The 23458-nt window shown below is 56.0% G+C and overlaps 1 protein-coding gene across 4 annotated transcripts in view; it reads right to left on the reverse strand.

Moving 5' to 3' along the window:
* Positions 1-16666, reverse strand: part of ARHGEF7 (Rho guanine nucleotide exchange factor 7) — a 126394-nt gene extending 109728 nt beyond the window's left edge. For 2 of the 4 annotated variants that reach the window (XM_059144606.1, XM_059144601.1), the window contains exon 1: positions 16254-16490. In XM_059144606.1, coding sequence (XP_059000589.1) covers positions 16254-16418 — 165 coding nt within the window. In that variant the 5' untranslated portion in view covers positions 16419-16490. Of the gene's footprint in view, positions 1-16253 lie in introns of all 4 variants that reach the window. The other 2 variants (XM_059144605.1, XM_059144603.1) reach the window with 2 other exon arrangements.
* Between the last annotated feature and the right edge of the window lie 6792 nt (positions 16667-23458).

Below are 23458 nucleotides of genomic sequence, written 5' to 3' on the forward strand. Positions count from 1 at the left end.
TAATCTGTGTGTCACATGACTCCTCTACTCAGAACCCCCCAAATCTTCCAGTATCCTCCTATAGGAGAATGGAAGATATGCCACAGACCAAAAGGAAGTATTTACATAAGACATACACAATCAAGGACTTGTACCCAAAGTACACAAAGCATTCCTAAAACCCAGCAATAAGAAAACAGATGACCCAACTTAAAAATGGGCAAAAGACCTGAACAGACGCCTCACTGAAGAAGAGAGACACGGACAGCAGGTAGGCATATGAAAAGATGCTCCACGCCCTATGTCATCAGGGAACTGCAAATTAAAGCAAGGAGAAACCACTGCACACCTGTTAGAATGGCCAGAATTCTACGCTGGCAACACCATTTGCTGGTGCGGATGTGGAGCAAGAGGAACTCTTCTTCACACCTGGTGGGAACGTAAAATGGTGCAGCCACTTGGGAAGACAGTTTGGTGGTTTCTTACCAAACTTACCATCATCTCACCATATGCAGCAATCTTGCTTCTTGGGTGAATCCGCTTCACTCAAAAGCTGAAAACACATCCCTGGGAACCTGAGCACAGATATCTACACCAGCTTATCTGCCAACACCTGGACATCAACAACATGACCTTCAGTAGCAAATGTGTAAATGGACTGTGGTGCCTTGGAGAGTGGGAAACCATTCAGTGATAAAAAGAAATGATCTGCTAAGCCATGAAAGACTCAGAGGAAACTCAAATGCCTATTTCTAAGACAGAGAAGCCAATCTGAAGAGGCTACATCCTATATGATTCCAATTCTATGGCATTCTGGAAAAGTCAAAACTATGGAGACAGTAGGATCAGTGGTTGCCGGGGGTTGGCAAAATGAACAGAGCATGGAGAATTTTCAGGGTAGTGAAACGACTCTGTATGACACTGTAATGGTGGACGTTTGTCCAAACCCACAGAGTGCACAACGAAGTGACCCTAATGTACACTGTGGACTTTACTTATTAATGTGTCAGCACTCGCTCATCCCTAGTGATAAGCATACTGCAGGAGGGCAAAATGGTAAAAGGGGAACTTGGGGGTGTGTGGGAAATCTCTGTACTTTCTGCTCAGTTTTCTGTAAACCTCAATTGCTCTAGAAAATAAAGCCTCTTAATTGTTTTTTTAAGTCAAAGTCCTTATGATGGTTGAATGAACCCTCCACAGTCTGCTCCCTTGTTCCCTCCTTGAACTCATCGGCCAGCTTCTCTCCCCTGGCTCACACCGGCCTCTGCTATTCCCAGAACTTGCGAGGAAGGCTCTTACCTTAGGACCTTTGCACAGACTATTCCCCTTGCCTGAAATCCCATCTCACAGACATTCATATCACTCCTTTTCTCATATTCCTGGAGCCTTTGTTTAAATGTCACTTCTCAGGAACATCTGCCCTAACTGCTGGTACTCCCCAACCCCCTCCCATCCTGCTGCTTCTCTGCAAAGCACTTATCATGGTCTAACATGGTCCAACACGCTCTGACATGGTCCAACATGCTATGTAATCTACTTGTGTACCAAGCACATCCACGGAAGGCTTCCTGCACTCAGAGGAGATGCGCCGTACGCAGGGTATTCGGTCTGCTGGGATAAAATGTCAACACGTGGCAGAGCCAAGCACTCAGCGCGCTCTTTGTTCAGTAGAAGTGAAGGTGAGCAGAGCTGACAGAGTGTCTAGGACACAAGAGAAGGATCTTCGGTCAAATGTGAGAATCAAATACCTCAGACAGGAACTATTCTTAAAAACACTTGGAAGTGTAATCACCGCAGGCAGCATGATACAGAGAAATGAAAGACAGCCTTGGGTTTTCCTGGGAGTCTTAACCTTAACCCCTTCTGCTGTGACGGACAGGGGCACCCTGCCGCCAGCTGAGCCTGGGGCCAGCCACCGGCCCCCTCTCTCCAGGGCTGCCCACATTCAGCATCCCAGGCTCCGTCTTCTCCCGTGTATGTGGGGGCAGCAGTTAGCCGGGAGCTGCCCGGAGCCCCTCTCTGGTTTCAGCTTTCCTCTCTATCATGAAGGAAAATCGCTGGCCCCGCACTGGGTTCGCCTCTCCCAGCTGGCCTGCTCCCTCGGGCCTCTCCAGGCTCCCACCGCCCGGTGCTCCGGGCAGCTGTCCGTAAGCCGTGCGTGCAGTAGGGCTGTCTTATAGTCATTTCCTAAGTGTCACAAAGGAGCCAAAACAAGCCGATGAAGACCTCATGGGAGTCTGACATTTCAGGGAGGTGGGGACAGCGGCGCAGGCAGGAGGAGGTGGAGGGGAGGGACAGGGTGGAGGCGGGCAGCCGCCCACCCGCAGCTGGGACTGTCTTCTGCCCGGGGTCTGTGACGCCGCAAGACAGCAGCTCCCTCCACGCTCCTGCCCGCGGTTTCCCCAGCCGGGGCACCGCAGACCCACGGATGAGGCTTCCTGCTCCCTGCTTCTGTCATCCGTCCTGTCCCCTCCACCGGGGAGCCCGCCCAGCGAGTCTTTTTATCTGAGTCTTCACTTCTGTACTTTCCATTTCTTTCTTTCCTTCGAGTCCTGTGTCTTTACTGAGATTTCCCATTTTTTCATTTGCTTCCAGAGAACCTCTCCTTGCCGTTTGAAGCCTTTTTAGGATGGCTGCTGAAAGCCGCTGCTCCGCGATTCCAACATCCTTTGCCGAAGGCCAGACGGCCGCTCAGGTGCACACCATCGATGGCATGTAGGGAAGGAGCCCGCGCCCAGACTTGGGCTGGGGGCAGGTGTCCGCAACGGTCACCGTTTTCTCCATCTGCACCAACAAAATGATCGGTTGGCTCCTTAACTGAAAAGCATAAACTGGAATTAGATCAAAGTGCGCATCCTCAGTGCCAGCTGAAGGCCAGCAGCAGCCGCAGTCTCCTTCCGACCTTCTGAGAGCGAGGGGTCCCCGTTTAAGGACCACAGACCCGCCACCCCTTAGAAGCAGTGTCAGGAGTCACGGTCAGCTGAGCCCCTCACGGAACGGCACTAGGCTGCTAGGTTTGGATCAGGCTTCCCGGACTCCTGCCAGCAGCCATTCCCTAACACCACAGCCCCGCAACACGGTGACTTCCTCTTCCCTTAACAGCCAGTGTCACTGGGGAGCCCTGCCTGGGTCTCTGCATCTCTTTGTAGCTTTTAGTGACTTGCATTCTGTTTAGCCAAGGCTCCTCCTGACCCTAATTCAGGTGTTTCAAGGATTCCCCCTCAGTGCCCTATTCAAGAAGCGCACCTGTCAGCACTCACACACACCTGTGAGCTTGCACCTGCTGTGTCTCTCGGTTTATCCAAGAATTTTCTAGATGCACAAAAACAGGTGGCGAATCCCATTTTTGAGATGAATTCCAACCGCCTCTTCCAATGCAAGGCGAGATTTCTTCCAACCTCTCTACCCCCACATTTCAAAAGCCCATAGGGAAGCAGCATGAGGTCTGTTCTGTCTCGAAGTGAAAGGCACCAGTTAGGGAACTTTCCAGGCACGAGGGGGTGGCCCGGATGGGCAGGCCACCAGTGTCCACCTGAAGAAGAGCCCCTCAGCGGTCACACCTCGGTCTCCTGTCTTCTTAGAGGGCCCTGCAGATAATCGGGCTGGTCTGAGTTACAGTGTGGCTGGGCTGATGAGCTCAGGGGGCTGTCGGTGTTTCTCCCACGTGGTCCCCTGGACCAGCAGCAGCAGCATGACCTGAGAACCTGTCAAACGCAAATTCTCAAACCCAGCCAGACCTAGGACATCAGGAACTCCGAGGTGGAGCCCAGCAAGCTGTTTTCACCAGCCATCTGGTGGTTCCGCGGACCCTCAAATGTAAGACCCACATAGCCACCAAAACCAAAGGCACGAACCATGGGCGCCCCTCGCAACCTGGGACAGCCTGGAGTGCACATGCTAGCATTTAGTCCGTGACGGGCAAGAACCAGTGCCGGGTGCCCAACCCCCAGCTGGAAGAGAAAGAAAGCAGCCTGACCCAGGAGCTGTTGGCCCAGAAGCTCCTCCTTGACGGTACCTGTGTGCAGGGGAGCCACATCCCTTCCCTCAACACCCCTCCCACCGCCTCCCCAACCCTCCACTCCCCGGAACACTCTCCCAACAGCCTCTCAAAGATAAAGGGTCATAGAGAAAAAAACAGCGCTGGCCTTGCTTCTCCCACACATGGAGACAGACCTGAAAAGTGCATGTTTTATTGCTTTGAATTGGAAAAATAGTACCAAATCTAGATGTTGCTTACACTTATCTTGGTTGTTTAAGAAATATTCCTACTATATAGCACTTAATTACTTTGATCTCTCTTCGTGCATTACCATGACATGTAACAAACTGAGCATGGTTTCCAAATGAGAACGAGAAAGCAAATCCCAGGGGACACATGTATCTTCATAACCGTCTAACCTTCTAATGCAGACCGTCCTCAACTTGAACATGAGCATTCTAAAAATCCCTAAACTGCCTTCACTGCGTCGATCCGGACTCTCAAAGGTCAGCTGCACAACAGATGCGGCAGAGAGCAGGTGGTTTCCGGCAGTCCCTTGTCATACGGGTGGGGGGGGACTAAAGACTGGACAGTGACACGCATCAGGTCAGAGGGAAACCTCCGCGCTGCTCAGAGACAATGGCTTCGCCTCAGCTCACTCACGGACTTAAACCAGTACCTGCTAAAGCGCAGAGGACGTGACTGTCGTCTTTCCCTAAAGCCATGAAAAGGAACACAGTGTTCTAGAATCCCTTTTCTGGCGAAAACAGCTCAAGGTCAGCTTGTTTCCCAGGCTCGAAGGGAGCTGAGAGAGCACTGCCAGGTCCTGCTCCGCCCCTGGGACAGTGGCCGGGAATCCACGCACCCAGTCCACCACCCTCGCTGTCTCTGCCCTCACTGGCCCAGCCCCGCCCCCAACACCCCTGGCCGCCCTCTCCGGCCAGAGCCGGCCCTGCCCTCACAATACGGGCACCGCCGCTCAGTGGCCCACGAGCAGGTGTGCACTTGGCTGGCTGGCCTGGGACACTGCGCGTGCCTGCTGCCGGGGACAAGTCACCACTGTGCCCCACCCTCCCAGCACGCTGCCAGAGCCCTCTGCTTCTCCCGGCCCCTGCAGCATACCCGCCACGCTCGTGCCCTGGCTTCCAGTCACCAGGCTCCCTACCGACCTGACCACCTGCAACCAGGCTCCTCCTTAGCGGCACTGTCCAGGGCGTCCAGGTCCAACTCCCCAAGGCTGGTGCTAGGAAGCTCACCACTGCTCACTCAGGTTCACACCTCGCTCTCTCGTGTGACTCCCAGATTTACATTCCAGCCCCCTGTCCTCTCTGAGCTCCAACCCTCACAGTCGTGATTGCACCCATTCTGGACCCAGTCCTGAGCCTAAGGCACCTCACCCCAGGCTGCCTCTCACACCGGAGACACCCCATCTATCCTGTGTGTAACCAGCACCCCAGGGGCGGTGAGGCTCGGAGCTGCCGTGTCCGCCCTGGGTCCCCTGAACCCCGTCTGAAACCCAGCTCCCAACAGGTTCATGACCACCTCCCCCTCCTCAACGGGCTGCATCCGTGCTGCTTCCATGCTGTGCCTAGCGTATTGTTTTCAAAATCCATAACCAACTGTGTCATACTTCCCTTTAAGACCCTGCAAAACGTCAGAACCTTTAAGACCCTGTGCTGCCTGGCCCATGCCCATCTCCGCCCTGCCCAGTGCTGTTGCTGCCCAGGTTCTTTCCTGTCTCCTCTCTTACAGCCCACTCGTCCATCAGCACTCAACTCAGGGCCCGCTCTCGGAGAAGAGCCTTCCCCACGACATCACCTATCCCCCCGCCAAGTGTACACCAGGTTCCTCAGCCAACACCTGTTCCTGACCCCCAGAGCAGGAATCTCAGATTGTAAAACAAGTGCATACGTCTTTGATGTTATTCTCCCCACTAGACAGTCTGCAAGTCTCTGTTGGCTAATCACTGCATCTCCAGAGGCCAGCATAAGCCATGTAGTAGCTACCCCATAAGGACTGATGAGAAAACAGACAACTACAGGGAGAGATGAGCTCTCCGGCAGAAGTCCCTCCCCATAAAAAATGTACTTGCATAAAAAATGTACTTGCATAAAAAAATGCAAGTACACTATTTACCTTTATACAGTGAAATTCTGTACATGCCTTCTGGATTTACAGTCAGGTTCAAAAGCAGGGGACTGCCAAGAAAATGAACTGAAGCTCCATTACACTCAACAAAAACTTAAATACACCCAGAGTGACTACTGCTGTGCACCCTTGGTGAGCCGTAACAGACCTACCGTGCTCATATCCGAAGTGTACAGTTGGACAAGTTTTTATGTGCACACTGTGAAACCCTCCCCAGAACCAAGATGCACGCCCCCTCATCCCCAAGGTCTCCTTGTGCCCCCGGAAGTGTCCCTAAGCAGACACTGACGTACCTTCCATGACTGTAGGGCCCACTGCATTTTCTAGAATCCTATGTACACAGAATCACACAGGGTGTACTTTTTTGCCCAGCTTCTTTTCCCGGTGTGATTTTCATCCCTTTTTGAGCACTCACTTTAATTGCTGAGTATTAGAAAGTATGGATATACCACACTTTATCCATTCACTGGTTGAAAAACTATTTGGACTGTGTCTGGTTCATGGCTATTAAAAATAAAGTTGCAAAAAATAGGTTTAAGAACATTTGTGCACAAGACTTGGTACAAGCATACTTCCATTTCTTTGAGTCAATCCTTAGAAATGGGGTGTCTAAGGGGCACCTGGCTGGCTCAGTCTGTTAAATAATACAAGTCTTGATTTCAGCTCAGGTCATGATCTCAGCGTCGCAAGATGGGGCCCCGTGCGGGGCTCTGTGCTCAGCGAGGAATCTGCCTGAAATTCTCTCCTCTTCTGCCTCTGCCCCCCCCCCACTTGTGCGCTCTCTTCCTCTTTCAAATAAATAATATCTTAAAAAGAGAGAAAAAAAAAAAAGAAATGGAATGGCTAAACCGCTTGGTAGATCTATAATAGTTCAAGAAACTGACAAGCTGCTTTCCAGAGCGGTTACAGGGTTCCCCGTTCCCACCGCGGTGGATGGGGCTCCAGGGCCTCCGCGTCCTCATCAGCACCTGGTGTGACGAGTCTTACCCTTGAACCTTCCAGCAGGAGCGCAGGCCGTCCGACCTGGCTTCAGTTTGCGTTTCCCTCACATCTAGCGCCATCGGGCGTCTTTCCTGGGCCTGTCACTTGCACCCCTTCTCTGGTGAAGCAGTGTCTGCTCAAGCCATTTTGTCCATTCTTTAAGTTGGGTTCTTGGTCTCCTTAGGACTGTGTGTGGAGAATCCTTACGTGTCCCAAATGGAAGTCCTTGGTTGCTTCGTAACATTCACCAGTGAGCCATGCAGCCTGGCATTCGCTTTGTGAGACGCTGTTTAACTAATTCAAGTTCTTTCCTAGGTGTCAGGCTGGTCAGGTCATCCATCTCCTCCCGGACGGGTCCTCCATGGAAAGTGCACATTTCCTCTAGGCTGTAGGACTGACTGGCATAGAAATAGTTATCCTATCCCCGTTATCTTCCTAGCATCTGGAGAACTCGCAGTGACTCTTCACATGAGCCATCTGTGTCCTCTAGCCTTTGTCCTCATCAGTCTCCGAGGTTTATCCGTTTTATGGATTTTCTCAAAGAATCCAATTTTGGTTTTGTTGATTTTCTCTAGCAAATTTGTTTTCTATTTCACTGATTCCCGTTCTGTTCTTTATTATTCTCTTTTTTCTACTACTTACTTAGAGTTTAACTTATCCCTATTTTTCTAGCTTCTTAAAGTAGACAATTCCATTACAGACAACAGAAGCATTAGGTGTGCGGGGAGTAGCTCACTCCCAGAATATTACTGTAACGATTCATGAACAGACACTTAAGACTCACACACAATAAGGGCGCCTGGGTGGCTCAGCGGGTTGAGGCCTCTGCCTTCGGCTCAGGTCATAATCCCAGGGTCCTGGGACCGAGCCCCACATCGGGCTCTCTGCTCATCAGGGAGCCTGCTTCCTCCTCTCTCTCTGCTGCCTCTCTGCCTACTTGTGACCTCTGTCTGTCAAATAAATAAATAAAATCTTTAAAAAAAAACACACACACAATAAAATATGGTTACTGTTATTATTTGAAGAACCATGACCTTGGATTGCGGACACGGTAGTTACCCAATTCAGACTAAGCAAATGCGCCCTGTGGGAGGTGTGACAAATGAACTCAATAAACTCCTCCGTGTGTCACCAACTGACAAAGAGTGGAAGACCACTCGGTTCCGGTCTCTGTCACTTACAAGCACGGTGGTACTTTCTGGAAGTCTAGCCTTTACCACAAGCCTGTCCAGAACGTGACCACATCCGACTTAGAGAGCGTGTTTTCAGAAGAAATGAAAATGCATTAACAAACAGGAAAACTGTGACCAGAGAATGTCATGTTCCCACGAGAAGAAATCTGTGACCAGCACCAATGTTTATGACTGCCCTAGTGCGGCAGTCTCTTCAGCATCACGGAAAAGATGACCGTGACATTACTCCAGAACTAAAGACCTGGGACCGGGTTTTCTGTGTCCTGATGGTCTCCCGGAGCACCACCAGAAGAGGCCATTCGCCCCAGGAATGCTCCCCCAAAACTCCTGATTCTCAGGAAGAACCTCGATAACACTCTTCCTCAAAATGACAACCAAGTCATAGTCTCTCAGCATGCAGCGGGCTTTGTCAGATACTCCGCGTTTCTGACAAAGGACTTGTGAATGTTTGCTAGCCGCAGACGGGTACTGGAAAGTCTCTTGTAAACAAAGTATTTTACGGACAGGAAAGAGATGGGAATGCATCTTCTTGGCATGGGAACTCAGCAGTGAGTCACACAGAAGTGAGGGAGAAAGGCCACCACGGGCCAGAGTATTTACAAATAACCAAGAACTGGAGCTTTGAAAGAGGGTGCTGCTAACAAAAACCGCCCCGCCGCAGCCAGGCTCCGTGGCAGGAGACCGCATCCAAAGCAGACCTGGAGCTGTGGATCCCTGCTTCAGGCTGACGCAACTTCTTACGAGCTACAAGCAGCTCCGCGGGTCGCACTCGGGTTCTGGATGACACGCACCTTGTTTGGAGACGATATGAAGAGTATTTTTGACCCCTTTTTAAAACGCTGCTCCAGGGGTCCCTGGATGGCTCAGTGGGTTAAGCCGCTGCCTTCGGCTCAGGTCATGATCTCAGGGTCCTGGGATCCAGTCCCGCATCGGGCTCTCTGCTCAGCAGGGAGCCTGCTTCCCTCTCTCTCTCTCTGCCTGCCTCTCTGCCTACTTGTGATCTCTCTCTGTCAAATAAATACAAAATATCTTTAAAAAAAAAAAAGCTGCTCCAAGTGTAGTATACCTTCAAGTTCTGTACAAAACAACAACTTCATTCTCCAGCCTATTCCCGCTACCTGCTGCCCCAGGGATGCTGTATAACAGCCACAAAACCTCAGTGGCCAGTTAGGTACTAGTACCCGTCCCATCTGCCACATCCCTTTGGCTAAAATGGGCCCAGGGCAGCTTGGGACTCAAGAAGTAAGAAAACGACCCCCATCCTCGGATGGGAGCAGCACACACGGCATTCCGTCCTTCTCCACGAGACCTGGCAGCAGACAAGAGTGAAGAACCAGGGCCACTTCTGTAGGCTACCATGACGCTTCTCAAATTTGCTTTGTGCCAGAGGAGGCTGACCTCCATGGAGGTGGACGTCTGTGCATCATTGCCCCAAAGCTGTCCCCCAGCACAGTCCTAAGACCTCACTCGCGTGCACTACAGTGTGAGCAACCCTCCCTACGCCTGGCAGTACACAACTTACACGACCGAATGCAACGGACTTCAGTTAACTCATCTGTGAAGCGAGGAGTTTGGGTTGAATAACGTCCCGAGAATTCCTTCACACAGAGAACTCACGAATGCTTTACGCTTGAGACCCATGGCTTCTCTTACGACCCCCTGGAAAAGTGACACAGAACACATACACGTGTGTGCGTCTGTGCGTGTGTGTATGCTGTGTACACGCATGCACCTGGCCGGAGGCCAGTAGGTACCTATTTCCACACATCCCACTTATACACCGCCCTTGGCCTTCAGAGTCCGGCAGACCCAGTACATCCTGCAAAACCAGGGCTGAGAATGACCCGTCCGGTTCATAAGACTTTCAAAAATTCAGAGCTAAAGTTAGAAATATAAACACATCAGGAAATGAGCGTTCCTCACCTAACTGGGGAGAAGTGATGGAGGAAAAGGTCAGAAGTCACACACAGGGGACGCGGGGCCCAGCACCGGCCCCAACAGCCTCCCTCTGTGCGTGGCGGCGTTCCAGGCCCTTCCCATGCAAGAAACTCTATAAATGTGAAACCCGAGCCTCCATCCAGCCCCTCTGGCCCCTCTGAGCCGGCAGCTGTGTGAGCTCAGCAGCTGCGCGGGACCTGGCGCTAAACAGAGGGTCTGGAAGCCAAATCCAGGGGTCCCGGCAGCCCAGACCATGGCGGTCTGTCGGGGGGAAGGGAGAGGCCGCCAGCCCCCTCAAGTTGCAGGAATCTGCCCAGTTGTGAGAATAAGAAGAAATTCCTGGATTGGAGCGGCTCTGATGCTCGGACCCTGGCTTACGAGTTTTCTTGGACACGGCAAGGTCGATTTTCAGCATCAGTTCGTAAAATAATCACACCTGCCACGTACTGAGGACCTCCCCGGTGCTTAGTGCCGCCCAGAAACCCTCAAGTCCACTCACTCAGCCGCCTGACGGCCCTATTGCCCCAGGAGCCCATTCCCTCCGGGCAGGTATCTGATCTCTGTGTTCAGGTGGAAATTGAGACTCAGAGAAATAAGAGAAGTTGCCCCAGGTCACACAGCAAATGGGTGACTCGGGGACACATACAAGGACCACCCCCTCTTAGCCGTGGCTCTGGGAGGGCCCAGTGGGTCTTGGGGTCCCCTGGCAGAGGTGAGTGCCTGGAGGGACACTTTGTCTTTGCCACCTTCTACCGACGACGACACACACGCCGGCGATTCCAATCCGAAAGAGCAGAGACAGCCCTCCAGGGACAGCGTTAGACGTGTGCCCATGTCCGTCTGCACACTGTTTCGTATCTCAGCAGAGATGGTCACCACGGAACTCAAGGTTGGGAAAGCCCAGGGGCCCACTGAGGACTCTGTGATACCAGCGCAAGAGAGTACCAGACCCCTCGGGGGCGTCCTCCCATGAGGACGAGAGAGAACCAGCAAAGGAGCGTGCGACCAGGGGCACCATGAGGGCAGGGCTCTCCGGAGCTCTGTGTCCTCTTCTCAAGTGTGGCCGGGCTCCCTGCGAACTAGGTAGGAGCGTGGATCCCATTCCGACAGCCCCCGTGCCCCTTTCCCTCTTGGGACCCCTGCTGAATGGCCTTCTGTGTCCACAGTGTCACCCTGGACTGTGTCCTGTCCCTGTGGTCCCTCACGCCATGTGTCTGGTGTCCTGACCTGGTTTGTGACTCCTGCCTACTTCCTCCAGACCTAACGCCCCTGAGGATCCCCAGCCAGTGACCGACCAGCACTCTGTCCCTGCCTGGAAGGTCCCCGGCCCCAGGCAGCAGGCACACCTGGGTCGTCTGGGGCCAGCCTGGGAGACGGGGGCGACATGAGGCATTCCAGAGAAGCAGCTCAGCACACGGCCAGCATCGTGGGGCACATCCTGTCTCTTTAAGAGAGATGTACACAGAGGTGAGGCAGGCAGCGCTCCAGGGAAGCAGGAAAGGAAGCCACTGCGGGCATTATTTCTATAAATAGAATGAGGTCCTAGGACAGCACCAATGCTGGACTCTCCCGGAGGACTGAGAGGTCACTGCCGGGAACAGCAGGCCATCTTGCCCCCCCACCCCACCCCCGTGCTCCCCAAACCCAAGTCAGACGACCCTGAGTGAGCGCCCGTGGGCCAGGCCAGCAGAGGCCCTGCGATGGCCCTCAAGTGGCTCTCGGCAAATCAGTCTCCACGTCCCAGTCTACACTGAAGGCAGGTTTGTCTGTTCGCTGGGAATGAGCCAGCAAATGCAGTGACTTTCCTTCTGCTCTGGGCCTAAGGCCCGAACCAAGAATCACCCTGGTGCAGGGCAGAGGCAAGACTTTAAAATCACGTGTTGCAAAAGCAGATGTTCACTATTACACTGACTATTCTGGAAGCTTTGTATCATTAGGAGGAATCTAATATAACCAATAATTCTGTTTGCAAAGTTTAAAGAAGGTTTCTTAGAAACACAGTCAGGACAGACCGCATTCTGTAAGTTTTCTCTCCGAGCGCTTTTCCCAGGCGACCAACCAGGGTTTACAAACAGTTACAGGGTGTGGGCTTTGGAATCTCGAGTCCAGACCAAGACCCCCACCAGCACACTCCTGCCATTGCTGACCTCATCCTTGGGGCGAAGGGCCCAGGAGAAGACAGGCTCCCCACAGCGGGCACTCAGAACTGCCGTCCAGGGCCGCTGACCTCACGCCCTGCCCCCGTCAGCACCAGAGGTCCCAGCACTGATCGGAACGCAGGCCGTAAATCAATCAGGAAAAAGCCGTTTTTCTTCTACATCCTATCCGACTCTGCTGCTTTTCTGCAGCCGGAGAAGACCACCAGGGGCTGCCAGGGGACCGTCTGAGGAAATACAGACCGTATTCTAATCCACGCGTCAGAAAAACCCTCAGGGGCTGGGCCGCCCAAACGCAGGCTGAAACTCCTGCACGTAGAGCTGACTTGCTGACTTTCTGCCTTCGGTTCCTTCTGCCTCATGACGCTACTACTATCGCGGCCTCCTTGCGCACCAAATCCCCAAAGAACATGTTAGTTCTCTTATCTCCCATAGCGTCTGGCACCCTACGAGCAAGCACATACTTAATAAGTTGACTGGGTTCAAATTTATTATGCGACCTATTATGGGTTGGATTGTGTCCCCCAAAATTCCAATGTTCAAGCCTCACTCGCCAAGGTGCAGGCCGTGACCTTATTCGGAAACAAGGTCGTGCAGATGGAGCTGGTTGAGTTGAGGTCAACTGGGGGCCGGTGGTCCTCATCCAAGGACGGCGTCCTTACAAAAGGGGAGGTGAGGACACAGCAGAGACCACAGGGAACGCCATGGGGACACAGGGCGTGTGCTGGACCCCCTTCCCTGGTGCCTTCCGAGGAGAGCAGGCCTGCCTGCACCCCGATCCCAGGCCTGCGCCTCCAGAACTGGGGGACAGCAGGTGTGTGGAGCAGCCCTCCTGGGCAAGAGTTCTGTTACGGCCCAGAACACAGATATCCGGCCCGACAGCTGAACCCAATCTAAATGCTCACATACACACCCAGGAAATCTAGCAAGACAAGGGGGTCGCAAGACTGTCGACTGTGAGCACAGACGTGGATGGAGGGAATGTCTCCCAGGAACACTTCACTGACCTGGCGTGTTCTGCAGGCTCTGGGGCCCAGGGAGAAAGAACCAGGCGCCCTGAGATGCTCGCGCTGAACCAAGCGACTCCACACGCCACGTCCAGGAGCAAAACTCAAGCAACGCGTCATCATTCCCATGCATCGGTGCGCTCATCGGCGACGGTCCCCTCTAAAACTTGTACATCTCGGCTTCAGCCTCTGACAAATAGTCTAAGAAAGGTCTGAAGCAGTAATTCATGACCTGCGGGAGCTGGACCCCCTGGATTCTGCCGCCTTCGTGGGCTCCCATCCCCGGAGGGATGACGGAAGCCAGCAGCGGGGGCAGCTCAGCAAAACGTCCCAGCCGTCCCTGCGGAAAATCGAAGCACAAGAGCCCTATACGCAGAGATCCGGGAAACCGTGTGATCCCACTCTGTCTCCCCTACAGCAGAAAACGGGGCAGCGGCCACGATGGAAAGGGTCTCTTTTCTGAACTGTTTGTCTACAGAGTCTATGCACTGCCCCCCGGTGCCCCTGGCCTCCCACCTCAAGAAAAAGAGACACGACCAAGGGGAACCCCGACAGAAAACTTTGACAATCTGAACCAAAATGAACATCCTCCTGGTTCTCGGCCCCTTTGACTGGCTCCAAAGTAGAACAAATGAACAGATCGCAAGGAGCACATTAGCACATGTTTTCTTAATGAAAGGCACATGGGAAACCTGAGCCGCCTCCAAACTTGCCTTCGTGCTGTGTCTTCCCCAGCCCAGGGGTCTGTCGTCAACCCCGGCTCTGCCAACGTGAGGCTGCGGGCTGCTCCCACCACTTGAACCAGTCGTCAGGGTGTCCATGTGGCAAACTGGGGTGAAGTTAAGGCCCTTTCAACTCCCCATGAATATTCAGTGAGGTTTCCAAAGGCTCCCGAGGAAAGCTGTCCCGCCTGTCAGCTTTGGGGCTCACGGTACTCGGTGTACAAGCCCAAGGAGATACTTCCGCTTAAGAAATGCAAAAGCTCGTGAAACCTCAGAAACCCCAGTTTTTTAGCGGCAGAGATTGGCTAATATTTTAATCCAAAAACCTACCTTTGAACCGCAGAGAGTCAGGAGCTCTGGCCATAACTTGTGCCCTCGGTGTGAAATTTGCACTGTGGCGGAGACAGAAACGAACCCGCGGGGGCCATGGGGCAGGAACTGGGGAGGGTAGGGGACAGTGGCAGTTGGGCTCCTGCAAGCTAAACACTGTATTTCCTCATTCCCCCTCCTTGTAGGATGGAAGCAGGGCTACCGTGTTGAAGGCAGATCTTCCTAGACCGTACAAGGAAATGATCACTGAAGTCTGCCGATGCCATCGATGCCGTCAATATGCCAAGTAACGCACACTGATGGTGTGATAGGAACGTGCTTTCCTCCAGGCCACGCACGACGTTTCCTAAAGCTTCCCTCTCCATCACGGAACCGCATTTTATAGGAGCCTGTTTTGGTGGACTGAGTGTGGACTGTCAGGGCTTGGCAACATCTGTCTTTTATTACCAGAGCTCCTGATATCCAGATGACAACCAAGTGTTCTGAGCGCCCTGCGCGTTGGATTGGGCTCCTCAGTCCTGTCTTAAATCATGATTTTATTGTGACATCAGCTCCGTTTACAAGCAACATTTTTATGTCCTGGACAGGCAGGCGGCTCCGCACTCTAATGGAGATTCTGTTTCCTGGTGTATGATCCAAGAAAGAAAAATGCCTGAAACTAGCGTGCATGCAAAATTCGTATTGAATAAAACCTCTTCCGACCCTTGAAAATGCAGCGCCAAAACACACGCAAACTTCTAAGAGGAAACGTTTTACTTTCTCAAGTCACCTAATGAACACTGGATTAGCAAAGTGTCCCTGCACCGTTAGGGCCAATACAACCCCATTTTAAAAATTGGGGTTTTCCCCCCTAATTATGCTGTGCTTCAGCTTCTACGTTTAACCCCTTGTAAGTAACTGTTGATCTTAACATTCTGTGCCGGCCAAAAGCAGGGGTGGGGGATGAAACTGCAGCTTCTCTGTAATGCAGGGAGACCTCGTTCTGAAAAGCCCTTCGCGGAGGCCCCTGCTTTGTCAGCCTGTGTGAGAGGAAAGCAAACTTTAATCACTCCCAGACACCGGGGTCAAGGTTCACACCGCAGCCCCGGGGAAACCACCGGCCACCGAGCCAGAAGCGGGGTCGGGGGAACCCGGGATTCGGCTCAAAAGCAGGAATGGACCCAAAAACCAAATGGAGAACGTGAAGGCGGCCTCGCAGCGCGCTGGGGCTCCGTGGGTCCGCCGTGCGCGGGGCTCGGGGCCGGGAGCTGGCCGCGGAGGCCGCAGGCCGTGTCGTCTCGGGCGGCCCCGCTCGGCACCGCCGCGTCCTCGCCGACCGCACGGCGCCCGGCGGCTGAAGCGGAGCCACGACTCCGCGGCGAGACGGCGCCCGCAAAACTGCGGGAACAAAGCCCGGGAGGGAGCTGCGCGCGCGCCGGGGCGCGGTTCTCTGCTCGGGTCACGGAGAGGCGCGACTCCACCTCCGCGCGCGGCGCAGCCGCCGCGCCCCTTCCCCGCGGCCTCCGCAGGGCCGCTCCCCCCGACGCGGCCGGGCCCCCGCCCCCCGCCCCGCCGCCCCCCGCCCCGCACACAATGGCGCCCCGAGCTCCCGCCGCCCGGGCCTCGCGCCGCCTGCGCGCCCCCCGCGCGGGCCGCGTTCCCGGGTCCGCGCACAAAGAAGGCGCGTGGGCTCGTCCGCGCCCCGCGCGGCCGCCAGGTGCCGGCGCCCCGCGACCCCGCGCCCGCGCGTCTCCGTCACCCCCGGCCGCGGCGGGAACGAGGCGGGGCGCCCCCCAACCGGGGCCTGGGCGCCGCGGGGGCGCGAGCGCGGCGCCACCTACTTTCTCGATGGTCCCGGGCAGCAGGCGCTCCAGCAGCCGGCACAGGACCACCCCGTCCTTCAGAGACGCCTGCAGGAAGCCCTCGGGGTCCGCGATGGTTTTCTTGGGCGACTCCAGCACCCCCAGGGTGATGAGCCACGTAACGGTCTGCTCGGCGGAATTCATAGCGGCGGCGCGCCCGGCCTCGCCGCGCCGCGAGCCCGCCTGGGCGCCGTTCACCTCGGAGCGGCCGCGGCCCGGCCGGCTGCGCCCCCCGCCCCCCCCGGCTCGCCCATGGGCAGGCCGGCCCCGCGATTGGCTCGGGCGGCGCCGCGGTCCGGCCGGCGGGCGCTCCCTCGCGTGCGTCCTGGCCGACTGTCAAGTGCCTTTTCATTAGATGCACATGAACCTGCGGCGGCCGCCCGGCGCCGCCCCCGCCGCCGCCTCCCGGCTCCCCGCCGCCGCCGCCGATGACATCACCGCGAGCAGAAGAAAAGACGCGGCGCCGGAGCGGCCCCGCGCCGGCCGGCCGCACACGCACCCCGCGCTCGGGCCCGCCGTGCGCCCCGCCGCGCGCCCCCGCCCCGGCCCGGCCGTGCGCGCCCACCTGCGCCGCCGTGACCTCCGCAGGCGCCGGCCGCCGTAACCGTTTGCGCCCCGCGGGCCGCGCGCTCCCCTGCGGACGCCCTGCGGACGCCCTCGCGCCGCCCCTCCTCCGGCCGCGCCGAGCCCCTCGCTGGTGTTTTGGGATTCGCCGGGGTTTCAAGCATTAAGTGCCTCCCAGATGCTCTTTCTGATTTTCGCCGGTTTTATTTCGGGCGCGGGGGCGGGGGGCGGGGGCGGGCGGTGCTGACCACGAGGCGTCTGCTGCTCCGCGCCACTCCGCGGGCGATCACAGAACAAACGACCGTTAGGTCCTGAGCAGGTCTCTTCCCGGACGCTGCTGCCGTCCTTGGGGACAAGGACGGACGCCCCCGCAGCGCGCGGAGGTCACGCGTGGCCCCTGCGGGGAGGCCGGCTCCCGCGCGTGACCTCCGCGCCCGCTGAGCCGTTCTCCGCGCGGCCAGAAAGCTCGCAGCGACCCTGCTGGAACCTGCCGGTGGCGCTTCTAGCACCGGGAAGAAAGGTCAGGAAAGCGGCGGAGCCCGACCTGGGTCCATGCGGCGACCCAAAGGAAGGACGGGGGACACCTGCGTCCAAACAGGCCCCTGGGCCCCACCTCACTTGGCTGGGAGATGCTCGGCTGGCCATGGGGCCGCGAGCCACGGGCGGACTGGAGGAACTCGGACGTCCAGCTGTCCCACAGTGAACACGCTTCTCCACGCACGCAGTGACAAGGACATGTGCATATAACCAAAGGGGGCCGCTTCTTACAGGAAGGACAGCATAAAGCACTGCCCTGTACCTGCGTGGCCCTTTGCTCCTGCTCTAGTCCCCGAGGGCGTTCTGCAGTTTAAAACAGCATTAGCAGAGCTTACTATATCCCAGGAGCGTTTAGTCCAGTTAACGGCAAAGGCTAGAAGCCATATAAAACTTTTAAGAAATGGAGGCTTAACTCCCTCTTTCTCTGCCTTCGTTCGTCCAGAGGACTTCCATGGCGATCATGGACTGCGTGGATGTCCAGCTTTGAGCTCCGCAGTTACATCTGCTTCCAAACACAAACACACTGAAAGGGCGGCCCCATCCTCGGTGGCCATAGGCACCACTGAGCTCACCGGGTCTCTGCCAGAGCTCCCTCCTGGCATCACGTCACACCACCATCACTACAGACATACAAGGTTTGTCTCCTTGTCCCCGTTGTCCCACACCCAAGCGGAGGAGAGACAGGACGCAACACATCACCAGTTTCTAGACAGCGTCTCTACACGTGTTCCAGCAAACAGAGCAGGTAAGTGTTCCATTAAGGTCTTTGCCCAAAGACTATATCAACATGAGGGTATTGCCCTAAAGCTAGTTGTCCCCTGAGACTCCTGTTCACTCTCATTACTGCTGAACTGAAGAAATAGTTTAACATACAGCCATGACAATTCAAATTACATTAAATTAGGTCTGGTGCTTATAATCTGGTAAACAAGAGTGAGATTCAACTTGACTCAATCAAATAATCCTAAAGAAGGCAGCTCTAGGGAGTGGCCTTAGGTGACCAGTAACCGGGCGGCCAATTATTGTCAGAAGGCAGACCTGCTCTAATGGCTCTTAGAAGTCCCCAAGCCTTTCAATGCTTTCTGGCTCCTGGTCGCATTCTTTTATTTTGGATGGACGTTTGTTTCAAAAAAGTTTATTTAGAAGGGATTCGTTCTAGAAAGTAACATTGTTCAAAGCCAAGTGTTTTTTCGGAGTTTAACGACGCTATTTTAGTATCCAAGGTGGGCATTTTGTTAAACTTAGCATTTTTCCAAATTCCGATCACAGAAGGCTCAGGCGGAGAAGAATCCATTGTTCTGTTGGGTGGGAGCCAATTAAGACTGCTGTCAACCAAGAATTTTGGTCCTGTCTGTGGATGCCTTTCGCGTCACCCCAGAAGAGTGTGGAGCGGCTCTCAGCACAGGCCTGTGTACTCCGGTTCCCTCCTCTCTCATGAAAGGCTTTAACCTCATAGCCCACGAGGCTCCTGTTAAAGCCTCAGAGCCTCGTCCCCGGTCAGCACTGGGGTAGACCCGCAGTCAGCTGCCCCCAGGTGCCCTTGAACCGCACCTGAGCTCAGCCGAGGGATGCTGATTGCGTTGGTTGGCTCACTGGTACCTGGAGGACGGTCTCTCCCCCAACCAGCGCCAGGCGGGCAGATGGCGATCGGCCTAGCCGTGTGTCGCCGTCACTGCCTCGGAGGTGCTGTGGCTGAAGTGGACCGTCGTCTGGATGGAAGCCCACATTAAGTAGTTCCGTGAAGGTCACTGGAGCCACCGTGGGTTCGTTACCGATGGCGTTCGTTACCGACGGCGTTCTTTCGTTAGGCGGCGCCCTATTTATTGGGCATAAGGACGGTCCGGTGCTAAACGTGAGAGATGCGAGGCAGGAAAAAATCGTTTAGAAACACACACGCTGAAAATTGCGCAGGATTGGAAGACATCTTACCACTGCAGTGTAACGTCAACCAGGAACTTACCCCAGTCTGGGCTCCCCAGAAGCAGATCCTGAGGCCGCCGTGGGGACCGAGGAATGTATCTGGAACGCAAGCCCGGAAAGCACAGATGAAGAAAGGGACAAAGTGAAACAGGGAACGGACACAGGTGAATCAAAGCTCCCCTGGGGCCTCTGAGAAGCAGCGCGGGGCAGAGGGGGGCCCGATCCCCCTGGCCACGGGCGGCAAGCTAAGCTTCATCCCTTCACTCCCATCTCCCCGGACCGTGGGTCTCCGCTGGGGGGTGGCCTCCAACTCCACAGAGCCTTATGTCGTGAGAGCAGGAAGCACGCGGGTCCCACATGGACCACTGGCCACGGTGAGCAGTGGTGGCGAGTGGCAGTGAGCAGAGCCAACGCTGCTTCTCCGGCTTGGTACCCAACGCTGCTTCTAGATCCTGAGACACGACACCCAGTAAAAGCCATTGGCCCAGCATGTGTGCTGCGTCTTGGAGGACAGGTCTCTAGCCTGAGGAAGTCATCACCAAGCGGGATCCCTGCAGGGCCCCATCCAGTGAGAAGAACTACTTCTCCCCTCAGATCTGGGGAGATGTCACCAGCTCACCACCAAGCAGCTGGCGTTACTGAGCAGCAGGTTCGAATCTGCCCGCACCGTGGGCAGCCGGGTCAGTGTGGGTGAGAGGGAGTCCCTGCTGTAGACCTCTTGCCTACCTCTGTCCCTGCCACTGTGGCAGCAGGGCTGGCGGGCGAGGCCCGGGCTGCTTCCCTGGTGACAGATGCCGTTGGTGCGCCTGCTTCTGGGTGCCCCTTCCTCCCTGATGCTCTCTGGAGACCGAGGCAGGAGTCTAGACCCACAGCACCCCTCTACCTCCTTGTAAGGCCCACTCAGCCCTTCCCCAGGGCCCTCCTCCCTCAGGTGGAGCCTGCCGCCCCTCCTGTCCACCGTGTGCACCTGCTCAAGAGGAGGGGGGCCAGCTCAAAGCTTCACTCGCCCGAGGGCTTCTCCTCCCCTTGTCCTAAAACCCGCCCTGGAGCTGGAAGGGAGCGCGGCAACAGTCCATACGGCCTTTTGTGGTTCACACCAAGTTAGCAATGTCACAGGTGCAAGCTGAGCGGCTTTGGGAACCTGGCCGATGGAGGCAGATGACTCGGAGGTCTGGGCCATTTGTGTCAACAGCTTACTGGTGACCTCCAGACCTGCTCCCACCCCAGCCCAGCCCCCCCGCCCTGCGGGATGACTGGCAGCCGTGCGGGCTGCCTGGACGCTGTCTTCCAGACCACCCCAGAACGTCTCCTCGGACACCTTGCTAGGGGGCTCTAGCAGCCTCAGGGAGGCGCGCTCTGGTTCTCCCCACGGGGGCCGTGCTGCACCCACACTCCCCGAGACCCTCCACACTGCCCCGCCTGCTCCCTCACTGCCACCCAGCAGGAGGAGTCACCCCTGCCTGGACTAAGGGCCAGCTCTGGGCGCCAGCGTGCTAGTCCTGAGACAGAGGCCCCATCAGAGCCCCGTCCCCAGGCTTACTTGCTTCTCCCACGCCACCCGGCTACCCACCGTCCTAGGCAGGGGGAGCAGCACAGGCCCACAGCCCCTCTGATGAACGAGCCTTCCTCCAACAGCTGCTGTGGTGTGCCCTCCAGGCCTGCCGAGGCTTGCCCAGTTGCTGGTCTAGAGACTCTGAGTGAAGACAACCCCCGTGCCGCACCACAGGGCCTTTGCACACCCCAGGAAGGCTGCACTTCCCTAGCAAAGGAGAGGGACCATTTTTCTTGGCTTGGAGAGATCAGGAAATCGGGAGCCCAAGTTTCTCAAAACCTCCACGCAGGGCCCCCCTTCCAGGTCCCAGGGACTTTCACCCCAACCCAGCTCTGGACTCAGCCCCAGAGGTCTGCCCAGGTGGGGTCTCCCCAGCTTTGTCGACCGGCCACATGTGCGACGAGGGCTGAGCCCTCTCATGGCAGGGGTGGGTGATTTCTCACACTGCGAGGGGGGCTTCCGCGAGTGAGCTCCCTGAGCTGTCGCTGTCTTTCTCCTGAGACTCCTCCGCCGCGAGCACAGCAGACTTCACGGCCCTTACAACCGTCACGGCTCCATATCCTTCAGGCACTGGGGTGGTTCCACGCGCTAATGCTGCCCTTGCCCCTGCTCTGCACTCCCATTCAGCACAGACGGGACAGTCATCGTTGTCGTGAGGCTCGGGAGGGGGGAGGGGTTAGCCCCTTCACGTAGCACGAGCAACCGCGTCTGTGACCGTTCATTCCACATGCCAACTCAACTGGGCCACAGAGCGTCCAAATAGTTGGTTGAACATTATTCTGGGCATGTCTGTGAGGGTAGTTTTGGCTGAGATTAACATTTGAATCAGTAGACTGAGCAAAGCCCGAGCCCTCCCCCAACGTGGGTGGGCCTCACCTAATCAGTCACAGGCCCGAACAGACCACAAATACCAACCGTCTCCCCTGAGTAAGGGAAACTCCTCCAGCTGGTGCCTTCCGACTGCACATCGGCTCCACCCGAGGCTCCAGGCTGCAGGCCCACCTACAGAGTGGACTTACCAGCCTCCATAACCACATGGGCCCTTTGCTTAGGGTCAGTCCTCTTACACGTGTCTTACTGGTTGTGTTTCTCTGGAGAACCCTGTTACGGCGTCCTGCAGCTGGGCCATCTGGCTGGTGAGTGATGCAAGTGCGGATTCCCTGACTGTGCGTCCTTCTGAAGTCACCTGCCTTGGTGTGGGCTTCGCAAACACAGACCCTGGGACAGGACTTCTGTCCCGGAGGCGTATTTGGGGGTTGAGCCCAAAAAGCACAAAGGAGGAAGCAGGGGAGGTGAGGCAGGGAGGGAGACAGTCTGCAACAAAGGGTGCACTTGGGAGTGGGAGCCCCAGCAGGAACCCTCTAGGGCCCAGCAGTGGTCTCCTGGGCTGATCCAACAAGACACCATGACCCGGGAGACTTAGAAGCCGCAGAAACTGATCTCTGGCAGTCTGGAGGCCAGAAGTCCCACACTGGAGGGGGAGGGGAGCGGAGGGGAGCAGAGGGGAGGAGGTTGGCCCCTGAGGCTGTAGGAGATCCATTCCAAGCCCTGCTCCCAGCTCCCTGAGGGTGGCTGACAACGCTTAGCACTCTTTCCATGGCGTACAGGGACATTGCGTGGACCTCTGTGTCTGCCCTCACGCGGCCTCCTCTCCCTTTCTGTCAGCTCCCACACTTCCCTCTTTTTGTGAGAACGCCAGTCCCTGGACCAGGGGCCACCTTAACCCAGAATGACCTCACCTTCATTTGATGACATCTGCAATAACCTTATTACCAAATAAGGTCACATCCACAAAGTACAGGAAGTTAGGACTTAAAATATCTTTCTGGGGGACATGATTGAACCCACAACAGGGACTCGTGGGTAAACCACCAAGACCTGCCTCAGAGATGCCCCAGCAGAGGACAGGTGCCCACTGCCTCCCACAGGCCACGAGAATGAATGTGGAGTCTCGGGTTCTCCCTGTTCGTGGTGCTCAAGACCCACTGTGGCTCTGGTGGTGCCATCCTCACCCGTCGACCAGGAGCTCACCTGTCACCGTCCATGTGTTTCCACAGCCATCAGACAGGACATCTCACATGGCATTGCTGTAACCTGATAGTCAGTCCCTCTGGTCCTGACAGCTGGCTTCCGCACACAGGCACCCAGAACAGAGCCCCCCCAGGGTAGGTGCCCGGCAGCACAAGTCGGTGCCCCAGCATCCTTCCGAGGAGACCAGCAAGGTCGGTAAGTGCCATCATGAGCTCAGAAGCTTCCTAACGTCTCCGTTTCGTGTTTGTTGGGAGACCTTTCTGCATGAGTCACTCACCTTTCTAGGAGCTGGGCAGAGGTGATGACAGCTTTTGCTCTGACTGCCCTTTCTAGAGTGTTTTGGAGCAAACAGGCTTCAATGACAGAGACATCATCCCTCCCCACCACAGGCAGAGGCGGAGGGCACATTTGCTTGCTGACCTACAGATTGAAAATAACGTCTCTTGGGGGACAGTTTGGGCCAGGTTACTGGCCATCCATGTAAAGGTTGGGGTTTGCTAAGTTTGGGTTGTGCGGTGGTATCACAAACCTGCCATGTGCGCAGCCCCCCACCCCCCGGGGCCCACCCTTGCATTGCCTT

The sequence above is a fragment of the Mustela lutreola genome, chromosome 13, assembly GCF_030435805.1.
Source record: "Mustela lutreola isolate mMusLut2 chromosome 13, mMusLut2.pri, whole genome shotgun sequence".
Classification (NCBI taxonomy): Eukaryota; Metazoa; Chordata; class Mammalia; order Carnivora; family Mustelidae; genus Mustela; species Mustela lutreola.